This window comes from Amphiura filiformis, chromosome 13, assembly GCF_039555335.1.
Source record: "Amphiura filiformis chromosome 13, Afil_fr2py, whole genome shotgun sequence".
Lineage (NCBI taxonomy): Eukaryota > Metazoa > Echinodermata > Ophiuroidea > Amphilepidida > Amphiuridae > Amphiura > Amphiura filiformis.
This window is the reverse complement of record NC_092640.1, coordinates 29,279,430-29,293,388: the sequence shown is the minus strand read 5'-3', so window position 1 is coordinate 29,293,388 and position 13,959 is coordinate 29,279,430. Positions and strand designations below refer to the sequence as shown.

The 13,959-nt window shown below is 36.4% G+C and overlaps 1 protein-coding gene across 1 annotated transcript; it reads left to right on the top strand.

Annotated features, from left to right (window-relative positions):
* Positions 1 to 5,538: 5,538 nt before the first annotated feature.
* On the top strand, positions 5,539 to 12,059 carry LOC140168208 (uncharacterized). Its single transcript, XM_072191545.1, has 2 exons — positions 5,539 to 6,966; positions 11,658 to 12,059. The coding sequence occupies exons 1-2, from the start codon at positions 5,964 to 5,966 to the stop codon at positions 11,939 to 11,941; spliced, it is 1,287 nt and encodes a 428-aa protein (XP_072047646.1). The 5' UTR covers positions 5,539 to 5,963; the 3' UTR covers positions 11,942 to 12,059.
* The last annotated feature ends 1,900 nt before the right edge of the window (positions 12,060 to 13,959 follow it).

Genomic DNA, 13,959 nt, shown 5'->3' with positions numbered 1-13,959 from the left:
TCATTTATTAGGCATGAGAATTTAGTCAAAAGTTTCAGCACCTTTAGTTAATTTCAGCCAGTTTTTTGGTACTTTTTGCCCAATTTCATGCGCATTTTCAGTTTTTTTAGGGAAGTGCAGTCTCATGCCTGTCAATCAAAGTCACATTACGATTGTACTTTTTTAGTCATCACTACGAAGCATAACACAAATACATGCACAGTGTCGACAACTGATGGATTTAGTCTAAGTTTTCCCCTCCATTATCAAACAAAGTGTCTGAAGTTAACTACCAATGCATACAATTATTTTTTTTGCAGGTGAATTACCATGTTGTGTTCTTGGATCAAAAGATCAGTAGAGCCTGGTTGAATCCGAGCTGTGTACAAAAATTTGATGAGAACAAGCCACCTCTAGACATGGTAATTATGCTTTGTATGACTGCTTTTCCTTAAACTTATATATTTCCTAAGAGTAAATAGTTTAGCCATCCGTTTTGGACTTGAGAGCCACATTGCAGAGTTCAGACAATTTGGAGGGTCACATACACCCGGGCACATACAGTGTAATTATTCAGTTTTGTTGTATAAATTCATGTTATTTTTTGTAAGAAAAGGTTTGTGGCCTGCATTTAAACCACAGAGGGCTGGAGGTTAGCCATCCATGGTGGTATAACAAGTACGTAAATTTCTCAGGGATATGTTCATGTGACGCCCACCCAACACTTAAAGTTAGCGCAGTAAAGTGTTAAACTTGGTGTATGACAATTGGAGGTTGAATTTGCTTTCAGTTGTGAAAAATCAAGTCAATTTGAAAATAATAACTTCTCTTGTTATGAAATGCATTCATTGAAGAGCGAAATCAGCAGCTGTCACTTGTTAAAGATGTGAATTACATGCCAATACATAACATGTGATTAGATAGAAATGAAACTTTGAATTCATATTAGATTACTTTAAAAACAAATCCTGAAATACAATGTATGAATGTCACTTTTGTTATATCGTTGCAGGCATTGACTAAAGGTAACAGCAATCAAATAAACAAAGCCAAGGCCAGAGCAGTAGAAGCACTGTCTTTGTCAATACCAGTAAGTAAATAAAAGGGGGCCCTTGACAACCTTGTGGTGCATACATTCACATCATATCTCCTACCAGGGTTGTGATTTTTGTTTTTAAATCACTGATTTAAATGAAATCAACGTTTTCATTTTTTTACCATTTTTGATAAATGTACTTCATTCCTAATGTTTCTACAACCTTTGGATACATTTGAAGTACCTCTATGTTATCGCTTTATATATTGCTAAAATACATCTTCTAGACCGTGCAGAATTCAACAAGTTTTTTTTCCATGATTTTACCAAATTATAAATAGCTGGTAAGATTGTGCATATGACTAGCATTCCAGTGCACTCTTTTGACTTTATCATGGGGTATAGCAGTTCTTGGAATAAAAAAAAATTGATTTAAATTTAAAAAATCTGATTTAAATAAATAAAAAAAATCAGATTTTTTAATATTTCTTTAAAAAAAATCAACAACCCTGTCTCCTACCTGTACCATTACTACAGGAAGTCTGCCCTATTTGTCAACTACCATTTTATGAACATCAGATCAGACACATTAGCAGGACACTAGGTGGTTGCTCACTTTGTCTCTATAGTGCTAAGGCAAAAGATCTTGACTGTTTCAGTCACTTCAGCATAAGACTGTAATTGTAAAGCTGATCTTTTTGCCTTAAAATGTGACAGTCCATCTCCACTCACCATACCAGTACTTACTGGTTGCCTGTTCAAGTTCCAAGTTTTTGTTTTCATCTCAATTCACAACAAAGTTATAAAAAATGGAAATTCAAATGTACAATAAGGAATACGTAATGGTATCACTTATAGAAACACAATAAGAACAGTGAAGAGATGTGGATGCCGCAAAGATGTAGAGCGTGAAGCTTATGGCACCCAATCTGAACAAGATGGAAATTTAACTTACACTACGATATTAATGTGTACTTCAATGATGATCATGTGGCCGAAATAAAAATGATAGAAACATAATTGTACAAGGAATCATTAGACCAGATACTCAAAAGTACAACGGTACGGACGCTACCTCGCAATCGGACCGTTCCGAGTTCGAGCCCCGGCGGTGCCATCATGTTGTGCACTTGGACAAGGCACTTTACCTCACTTGCCTCTCTCTACCCAGGTGTGAAATGGGGAGCTGTTAGGGATATTGTCCATTGAGCGCCGCCCAAAAGTACGAGCATGCCTTGGGCATTGTATGGCAGCTGACATATTATAACAACGGCAGAATAAATGTAAAGCGCTTTGATACATGTGAAAGGCGCTATATAAATGTCAACATTTATTTTATTATTTTTAAGACAAAAATAATAAATAACATATTTTGACTCTGGATGAGATGAGAAGCGTATGATTCCATCACTTACAAATAATTTGGACAAGATTAGATTCAGATATATTGTCATAGAGAAGATACGCAATTTAATTCAAGATCTGTATTTATGTCTACAAATGCATTCACAATAAGGGACAGCAGTATCTGAGCAATAATCTTAAAACAAACCTTCAACCAGGCCAACTACTACATCAGCAAAATAATTTGGGGACAAATCCTAGCTGCAGGTCCAGTTGTATGGAACAAACTTTCTCAGAGACATCAGAGAGGCCAACCTCATGCCTAGCTATTGCTGTTTTCAAGAAATGCTTAAATCTCATTCATATTAATGTTCCTGATTTGTATCTTTTTGCATGCCGATCATGTTGCACCTTGATCAATTTAAGGTTGGTCTGAACCCTGGAATTATGGAAACTTTCGGGCCTCATAACTGCTAAATTGTTGGTCTGAAGTATATAAAAGTATACATATTTAGAATGGCAAAGACTTGATAAGTTCATCTGTGAGGTCAAATTTAGGACAAAATGCTCATTTTTGGCCCAAATATCTAGGAGCCGTTTTTTAATTTTTTAAAGTTTTGACCAACTTCACCAAAAATATTTGAAATTTGGGCGAAAATCAGGCTTTTTTATGATTTTTTTGAAAATTCAGTATTTTTTGACCATTTTTGGTGCAAATTTTTTGGTGAAGTTGGTCAAAATTAAAAAAAATGAAAAAAAGGCTCCTAGATATTTTTATCTAGCATTTTGGCCCAAATTTGACCTCACAGATGAACTTATCAAGTCTTTGCCATTCTAAATATGTATACTTTTATAGACCAACAATTTAGCAGTTATGAGGCCCGAAAGTTTCCATAATTCCAGGGTTCAGACCAACCTTAAAGACACATTACAAATAATATGTTGTAGTATTTCCTAATTAATATGACTCTATTGTCTGACAATTGCAGGAAAGAGTCAAGACATTTGGCTTCAGTAAAAACTTCAAAGGAGCCATAGTTGATGCAAACTCTCAAATCTCAGCTTCACAAGGTAAGGAACAACTGGGCCTAGATTTTGTCTTGGTTTGCGAGAATCAAAATCCATCATAGTCACTGCACTTACTGTATGATACAATGAGAGAAGTTGATTATCGCAATCCGAATTTTACGAGAATCATTACGAGAATCGATTCTGTGATTCTCGATGAAATCTAGGCCCTGGAGCAAACACTTTCTAAACTGAATTTAGGATATCACAAATGTTACCATTGTACCTTGTTGTAAACTATATGGTAGTGACATAAGTTTTTAGATTGGAATGATTTGATTTGACTGTGACTTGATTTGTCAATAACTTAAGTTTCATAACAGTGATCAATTAAGGGTCATTAGCATTTGTGACATCCATCCCAAGCATAGTACTTTTCCTAAAAATGACCCTTTGTGAACCAAGGCCACTTACCCAAAATGAATTTGTCGAAATGCCAGACCTCTATCTGCTGTAAGTGTTGTTACCCTACTCCGTTGATCATGAGAGGATTTACCTCTACATATTGTTGTGTTTGCATACTTTTTGTGGAACAACAGGATTGCATGACCAAAGACTGTGATTGGTAGATTCTCAAAACATGTGCTTGTGCCATAAGCGTGTGGTCTTTGCATAGTATGCTTGACAAAATATCTGTGCTTACCTAAGTTGGCTCTCATGATCAAGAATTAGATATTTTGCCTATAGTATAGTGAACAACAACTTATCATGTGACTAAATTCATGGGAAAATGTCAGTCAACCAGCAATAAACTATCATGGCTGAAGAAGTTATGCATAGAAGAGCCACAAAATTCCTTAAAGTTAAAATCAAAAATTGTCATCAAATAATAACTAACATTTATTTTGCTACTTGTTTTTAGAATCTGTTGAAACAAAGTTTTTGAAGACAAGTAACCATTCTCAGAGATCAGTTGATGAGATTTTGGATGAGACTGAAGCTTTACTACATGAAGCACAAGGAGTGTTGGATGAATCTTCTCAACAATCGCAAGGTAAATATATATTTAGAGATTTAAGGGCTCAGATCAACAAAACATGAGTGTAAACATTGATAAAGGTGACGGTATGAAGCAACTCTTGTGAATGAAGTAAGCACTAGAAGTGGTGTCATTTGTGGTAAATCATGTCAACAGTGTTAAGTATTAAGTGATTGAAGATCTTGAGACCAACTCCTGATGTAGACATAATATGGTTGATTTCAGAAAAGTGCAGTACTAATTTTTTTTGGATTAAAAACATGTCCTATTTTATACAAATTGATTGTCCTTCACTGAGGGAGGCAGTATGCAGTGTAAGGCCAGGGACAAACACAGACCTTCTCATATAGACCCTGTAGAAACTGCCAGTTCATATTGCAGGTTTGTTTTGATTCTCCTTGGACAGTTGAGGCTTGATTTGCTTCACAGAGGAAAGAATTTGAGGTGGGGTTATGCAATGGAAGGGACAATAGCTGAACCTTCGCTTCATATGCCTGCCTGCAGTTCATATTAGGGCACAGAGCAAGGGTTGGACTTGAGGGGGCTCCCTTGGGACCCCACCCTATGTTTATGACTTTGCTTTGCTTTTGGATAGATTATTGAACATCTTCCCCACAATTCAAATTCAGTAACAGTGAGAGAGTGGATAATTTATTATGAATTTTGCCTCCATCGGGGATTGAACCAGGGATCTCTTGCACCAGAGTCAAATACCTTAACCACCAGACCACACCATTAAACTGAATGATTAGGTTTGAACTGTTTCATTGTTATATTGCATTCTAGTTATGTTTTATATCAGTCCAATAAGCTCAATTAGTACATGAGTAAGGTGTTAGACTCTGGTGCTTGATGGCAATAGTTAAAGCCCCACCTGTGGCTTTCAGTATTTTAGTACTTTCTGATGCATGACATCTTGGTTGGAGGGAATGTATATGTAATCTTTAATAGTTTTGTGCAAAATTACATTGTTCTCTTCTCTTTCGTTCCACAGTCTCCATAAAGAAGAAGGAGAAAATGCTAGATGAGGAGATCAGCAAAAAGGAAAAGAAATGGTTGAAACACAAGAGGAAGGAAGAGAGGGCTAAACGAAGAGAAGAACGAAGCGAAGGAAACGGAAACAGCTGAATGAATCAAAGGCTTGCACATCAGGAGCAAAGACTGGAGAAGATAAGAAAATGAGAGAAGGCAAAAAACAGGAAAAGAAAGAAATGAAAATGAGAGAAAAAGAGGAAAAGAAGAGAGAAAAAGAGGAAAAGAAGAGAGAAAAAGAGGAAAAGAAGAAATTAACAGAACAGGCAAAGTTAGAAAAACAGGCAGAGAAAGAAATGAAAATGAAAGAAAAAGAGGAAAAGAAGAAATTGAAAGAACAAGAAAAAGAGAAGATGCAAGAAGAAAAGATTTTAAAGGTGCAACAAACATCAGAAAAGCAAAAACAAATGGAAAAACTAAAGGAAGAACAGAATAAATTAAGAGAGCAGGCAAAGTTGGAGAGAAAAGAAAATTTGACTAAGCAGAGAGAAGAAAAGAAGGTGCTAGAAAAGCTGTCCAAGTTAGATGATCAGGAGAAGAAAAATGAAGCAAAGAAAACTGAAAAAGAAAAACGAAAAGGAGGAAAAGAAGAAGTTAAAACAGGAAAAGAAGCTTGAGAAGAAGAAAGCTAAAGAAGAAAAAAAGAAGTTGAAGAAAGAAGGAAAAGTGGATGACTTGCAACAATCCCCAAAGCGGAAACTAGAGGAGACTGGTGATGAAACTAAATCGGAATCAGGAGAGCCCCTAAAAAAGAAAGTCAAAGAAGATAGAGAGGTTTCAAAGAAAAAAGAAGAGAAAAAAGTTCCTGAAACAAGTGGAAAAAAATCAGAGCAACCAGGAAAAGAGAAACGGTCAGAGAAAATGAAGGGAAGCAAACAACAAGGACCGTCATCAACAAAATCTACCACAAACCCAGCAGGTAAAGCCAAGCCATCTGGATTCAAGCCACCATCTAAGGTTGTTCCAACCTTTGGTGCTAAAAAACAGAAGAGTGGCTTCAAACCACCTGTTCAAGCCTCCACAACAGCACAAAACAAATCACCACAAGTTGACACACCTGTAAAAGCTGTGGAAAGTACAACAGATTTGATTAAGATAATAGACAAGGAAAATGAACATACAGTGACCTCATCAGCACATGATAATAGTGAAAAGACAAATGCAGATTCTGACATTCAAGTCAAGAAAGTGAAAGCTAACAAACTGGCCAAATCTAAAGTCAAAAGTCAAAACGCTATTGATGAAGAACTGAATGAAAGAGTGGACGCTTGTGATAATAAGGAAAAATCACCACGAGACCTGGCCACAACAAAAGAGCAAGACCGGGCCACAACAGAAGAACAAGACCAAGCCACAACAGAACAAGATCAGGCCACAACAGAAGAACAAGACCAAGCCACAACAGCACAAGACTTGGCCACAACAGAAGAACAAGACGGGGCCAAAACAGAAGAACAAGACCGGGCCACAACAGGACAAGACCAGGCCACAACAGAAGAAGGCGACACAAAGGAACATGATGTAACAGGTAACTAGAGTCAACAGACGCTGATACAAGCCGCAATTTGACCCCTATAACTTGACCCCTGGGTTACGGATGGGGTCAACTGCTCTTGCATTGTGCTTAGGAGGTCATAAGAAATATTCCTGGTGAATTTCAGCTTAATCGAACTTATACATGGATTTTGATTTTTGAAAATTTTGATTGACCTTTTGACCCCTTAATGACCTTTGACCTCAATGAAAAAAAAAACCTTGTGTACACCGACAAAATGCATTGTTCCAATTTTAATTAAAAAATTCTAACATGTTTAGTTCTTGAGATAAAATTCTTGAAGTTATTCAGCTAAAAACAGGAAGTGACCCCTTAATGACCTTTGACCCCCAAAATAAAAATACCATGCATACATCAGGGAACACTGATTCATGTGTGATGGTTATATTATTCTGGTCTGTTTATCTTTTGAGATAAAAATGTTTTGAACATTTTTGATAATTTTGGTTTTTGACCGGAAGTAACCCCTTAATGACATTTGACCCCAAAACTGTAGACATCCTAAAGACCCTGGCTAATAGCAATGCATGTGTGTTAATGGCGACTCTCTGCTATGTAATTTGTACAGACAGTGATTTTTTGAATATTTTTACAAATTTTTCAGATTTTGACCGGAAATGACCCCTTAATGACCTTTGACCTCAATTCTTTTTAGGAAGTTTTAAGCACTGCCACATGTTGATTCATATGCATGAGTCACATGATCATTGCATGTAATTTGTGGAAGGAGTAGCATTTTTTTGTGAAATCACATTTTTGACCATTATAGCTAGGTCAAAGGTCACAGCGAGGTCAAAGTCAAATGGAAGGTTTGGCCTAGCCCAATGGTCATTTGGGTCAACTTTGGTTGAAATCTGTCTATCCGTTGTGCTGCTACATGCAGTTGATTGCGGTTGCCAGAAGAAAGAAAGAACTAGATCTGGTTACAGATCTGGACCTAGCCGGGACTGGAAATGTCAGTCTTAAAGTTTATGGACATCTCACACCATTAATGGTGCATCGCTGTAGCATGTAGGGGCTTTATCCGTCTTCCATAGGCTGAGATACAGCTACTTTTCCGTAATTTTAAACATTTTTTTTGCAAATTTGACGTTTTGACCTCCTTAATGACCTTTGACCCCAATATAAAAAAAACCTCATATACACCACGAAAATGCATTGTTACAGTTTAAATTTAAAAAATCTACTATGCTTAGTTATGGAGATAAAAATTCTTGAAGTTATTTAGCTTAAAACCGAAATGACGTCTAAATGACCTTTGACCAAAAAATAAAAATACCGTGCATACATCGGGTAACACTAATGCATATATGAAGTTTATATCACTCTGGTCTGGTTACGTTTTGAGATAAAAAAAATGAACATATTTGATGATTTTTGGTTTTTGACCGAAGCGACCCCTTAATGACCTTTGACCCCGAAACTGTACACACCCCAAAGACCCTGGTTGGTAGCAATGCATGTGTGCTAATGACAACACTCTGCTATGTAATTTGTAAAAACAGTGATTTTTGAATATTTTTAGCTTTTAGACCGGAAATGACCCCTTAATGACCTTTGACCCAAATTCTGTGAATAATTTATAGGCACTGGATATAGCCGATGCATATGTGTAAGTGACATCAACGTACTATGTAATTTGTGGCAGAAGAAGCATTTTGAAGATATTTGGTTTTATACCGGAAATGCCCCCTTAATGACCTTTGACCCCAAATTTGTGAATATCCTATAGACACTGGATATAGCCGATGCATATGTGCAAGTGACGTCATTGTAGGATGTAACATGTAGGAGAAGAAGCATTTTGAAATTTGTTGCCAGAAGAAAGAAGAAAGAAGAAAGATCCGATAGCATCACAAGACCTAGCCGGTGTCCCGGCTAGGTAACTAGATCTGGGAACAGATCTGAACCTAGCCGGGCGGTCCGGGCCGGAAATGCTAATCTTTGACCTTTGATCAGTCATCTCACACCATTAATGGTGCATCGCTGTAGCATGTAAGGGCTTTATCCGTCTTCCATAGGCTGAGATACAGCTACTTTTCCGTAATTTTAAACAATTTTTTTGCAAATTTGACGTTTTGACCTCCTTAATGACCTTTGACCCCAATATAAAAAAACCTCATACATACCGCGAAAATGCATTGTTACAGTTTAAATTAAAAAATCTACTATGCTTAGTTATGGAGATAAAAATTCTTGAAGTTATTTAGCTTAAAACCGAAATGACGTCTAAATGACCTTTGACCAAAAAATAAAAATACCGTGCACACATCGGGTAACACTAATGCATATATGAAGTTTATGCAACTCTGGTCTGGTTACGTTTTGAGATAAAAAAAAATGAACATATTTAATGATTTTTGGTTTTTGACCGGAAGCGACCCCTTAATGACCTTTGACCCCAAAACTGTAGACACCCCAAAGACCCTGGTTGGTAGCAATGCATGTGTGCTAATGACAATACTCTGCTATGTAATTTGTAAAAACAGTGATTTTTGAATATTTTAGCTTTCAGACCGGAAATGACCCCTTAATGACCTTTGACCCAAATTCTGTGAATAATTTATGGGCACCGACCAAAGTCAAGTCACATGACCTAAGCATGTCACCATCACATGTTATTTGTGGAAGAAGAAGCATTTTAGAGTAAAAATCGCATTTTTGCCATTGTGAGCAGGTCAAAGGTCAAATGGAGTTCAATGTCATGTCACATGTGGGGACATGGTCAGTGGTGCTTGTGACCAAGTATGGTCAAAATCGGTCAAAGTATAACAGAGCTAGGGCGAAACGTGGCAAGTCACGCATGTGTTGCCAGAAGAAGAAAGAAGAAAGATCCGATAGGATCACAAGACCTAGCCGGATCCCGGCTAGGTAAGAACTAGATCTGGTTACAGATCTGGACCTAGCCGGGGCCGGAAATGCCAGTCTTAACTTAAAGTTTGACCTTTGACCTGCTATTGTGGACATCTAACACCGTTAATGGAGCTTCACTGTAGCATGTAGGGGCTTTATCCGTCTTCCATAGGCTGATATACAGCTACTTTTCCGTAATTTTAAACTTTTTTTGCAAATTTGACGTTTTGACCTCCTTAATGACCTTTGACCCCAATATAAAAAAAACCTTATATACACCGAGAAAATGCATTGTTACAGTTTAAATTTAAAAAATCAACTGTGCTTAGTTATGGAGATAAAAATTCTTGAAGTTATTTAGCTTAAAACCGAAATGACGTCTAAATGACCTTTGACCAAAAAATAAAAAATACCGTGCATACATCGGGTAACACTAATGCATATATGAAGTTTATATCGCTCTGGTTTGGTTACGTTTTGAGATATAAAAAAATGAACATATTTGATGATTTTTGGTTTTTGACCGGAAGCGACCCCTTAATGACCTTTGACCCCGAAACTGTAGACACCCCAAAGACCCTGGTTGGTAGCAATGCATGTGTGCTAATGACAACACTCTGCTATGTAATTTGTAAAAACAGTGATTTTTAAATATTTTTAGCTTTCAGACCGGAAATGACCCCTTAATGACCTTTGACCCAAATTCTGTGAATAATTTATAGGCACTGGATATAGCCGATGCATATGTGTAAGTGACATCATCGTACTATGTAATTTGTGGCAGAAGAAGCATGTTAGAGTAAAAATTGCATTTTTGCCATTGTGAGCAGGTCAAAGGTCAAATGGAGTCCAATGTCATGTCACATGTGGGGACATGGTCAGTGGTGTTTGTGACCAAGTATGGTCAAAATCAGTCAAAGCATAACAGAGCTGGGGGCGAAACGTGGCAAGTCACGCAAAATGTCACGTGTTGCCAGAAGAAAGATCCGATAGCATCCCAAGACCTAGCGGTGTCCCGGCTAGGTAAAAAGAATTGAGAAGAGATAGCACAAGCCGACGTTTGACGCGGCTTGTAAAAATTAGAAAGCATCAAGAGGTGGCTCAGTTTATATAGGTATTACACTCTGTGTTTGTATAGGTGGCTAAGCCTGTTAGTTTTCTCCCATGAAAAAATGATGCAGGCAAAAATTCTTCTGGTGCTACTTGTTCTGGTTTACCTGAATGAAACATGGCTGCAATTACTTACTTACTTATCCTCTTCATCCCATGCAGGACATAAGGCCACAACCAAGTTCCTCCATCCAGTTCTGTCTTTAGCCCTCTTCTCTGCCTCAGCCCATGATAACTTTAGTTTCTTAAGCTCTGCTGCCACTGTTCTCTAAGTTGTTTTTGGTCTTCCCCTGTTTTGTTTGCCTTGAGGTGTCCAGTAAAGTGCTGTTTTAGGGATGTTGTCTTGAGTCATTCTGCAAAGTTTATGGAGATGTATATTGATTAGGGCACTGCTTTTGTTCAGAGCTATGTCCATGAATGATAATTGGTCTTTGGCCACTGTTCCTGCAATTTTTGTAAAGGAGAGTGATGTTATGAACTTGTGTTCTACAAATCTTTTGTTTCCCCCAAACAATTATTGTGACTATATAACTTTTCAAATAATGAACATTATATTTTGTGTTATCTGCATCAAAATTGAACCAAATTCCTACTTCGGATGTGTGATAATATATTACCAGAAAATACAATTGGAGCATTAATTATATAGATACTCAAAATGTAAACAATATTTTATATTTGTTTATACATTTTGTGAACAGGAAGCCTGTGTAATGATACGGAGAGTTTGGTAGAAACAAATGACATTTCAGAAGAAGGGGCAGAAAAAGAAGCAAAATGCGAGTCTCCTGCAGCAGGATCAAGTGAAAGAGAAAACAAAACTAAAGATGATGAGAATGATAGTGAAGATTTTTGTATGGATATGAATTGGCCGGAGAACCCTGTCAATGATCTGGAACCTGATAGTGTAAGTGAGAAAGTAAGTCAGTTGCTTGACCATAATAGTCAGGAGGATTCCCAACCATTTGATCTGATAGAAGAATGATGATAGTTCTTGAACAGAGGGAAAATATCATCAGTTTTCAAATTTATTATAGCACTCTCTGAAACAGTAATAAATAGCCGCCAACCATCTTCGGTCAGTGGTCAGATACACATAATAAAACTTACCTGTTGTAATACTACCTGTAAATCGACGCTGGGCAGGAAGAACCTCCTATGTGTTATTGGCCCCTGAACATATTTAAAGCAAAACCTCCTATGTAACCTCTTGGCCCCTGAACATATTTAAAGCAAAACCTCCTATGTAACTTCTTGGCAGTTTTGTTTTACACATGTTCAAGGGCCACAAGAACAGAGGAGGTTTTTCCTGCCCAACGACTACATATTAAAAGCCTCTAGTGTCTTTTTTATAATTGGATGAACCTAACCCGCATAATTATCATAGCACAGCAAAAATTGCTGTTCAATCTGGTCTCGTAGAATAACAAACTGCGGATCTGATCATTAATCACTTGACTTATTTTCCCAGCAATCAATCGGATTGCCGCCAAGTTAATCAAAATTAAATCACAGCAATGACCAGATTCATTATGCAATGAAATTGTTCATCACATCATAAACATCTGAATAAACTTTAATTAAAGTCACATGGAGCATGGCATATAGATTGCATGCTGTTAGGCTGGTAATTTTTAAGAAAATACTGGGCTGGCTAGTGTGTAAAAAATTGGGGGTTAACAGCAATATTTTGACATTTTAAGACATGCAAATAATAATTAGAAGCTTGGTAATACTTAATAGGAAACTCCTGAAGTAGTTATAAATTTGCCTAGTGTAAATGCTTAGGGTACACATTATACTTGCAGATAATTGTAATTACATGAGCGATCAAAGGCTGTACCGTATAATCTGTAGGGTCTTGAGAAAGCGAAATGGACTAGAGTATTCTGTGGATGTAAGTCCATGTAACATATATTATAAAACTTGGCATTTGTAAATATTTTGATTTGGTATAGAAGATAGAGGAATGTGTTCAATGGTTTAAAAGTAAGAAAATAATTCTGTACATCTCAGCACTTTGATTTCTTCACTGATATGATTATGTCAATTTTATGTTTCAATTTTATTAATAATTATACAACATGACAGTCACTGGGCTATTCTATTTTAAATCCACACTACCCCTGTGGAAGATTTTGGAAATATGTTTCACAGAGGGAGTATGAATTTTAAATGGAATCAGCACATTAGGCTGCTCCATTTGAATTTCATACACCCTCTGAGAAAGATTTGACCTGAATCTTCCACAGAGGAAGGGAGAGTTCCAAATGGAGCTGCATAAATGTGTTCATTCCATTTGAAATTCATACTCCCTCTGTGAAACATATTTCTAAAATCTTACACAGGGGTAGTGTGGATTTCAAATGGAATAGCCCAACCATGCATCTATTCCTAAAATGTCAATTTATATTATTGGTGTATACTGTATATTATAAACAAAACTTCAATTCAATTCAATTGTATTCATAATTTCAACTTCTTTCAATTGATATTATTATACAAAGATTGTAATTTGTAAATATTTGAACACATTGTATAATTCCAGTGAAGAAATCCCTTTGATACGATTGATGAGTCAGATGTAAATTTTGTTAGCCAATTCCAATAAATTACAAGAAAAGTTAAAACAAATATTGATTTGGGCTAACAAAAACAGGCCTTCATTTTTGAAAATTGCAGGAGCTCTGTTAATAATCACTCTCCTAAGTTTACTAAGGTGCTCAACAAGGAGCTCAATCTTTTAATATCTGTATTCTGTATTAAACATAGGGATTCAAGTATATTATTGGTGGATACTGTATATTATAAACAAAACTTCAATTCAATTGTATTCATAATTTCAACTTCTTTCAATTGATATTATTATACAAAGATTGTAATTTGTAAATATTTGAACACATTGTATAATTCCAGTGAAGAAATTCCTTTGATAGGATTGATGAGTCAGATGTAAATTTTGTTAGCCAATTCCAATAAATTACAAGAAAAGTTAAAACAAAT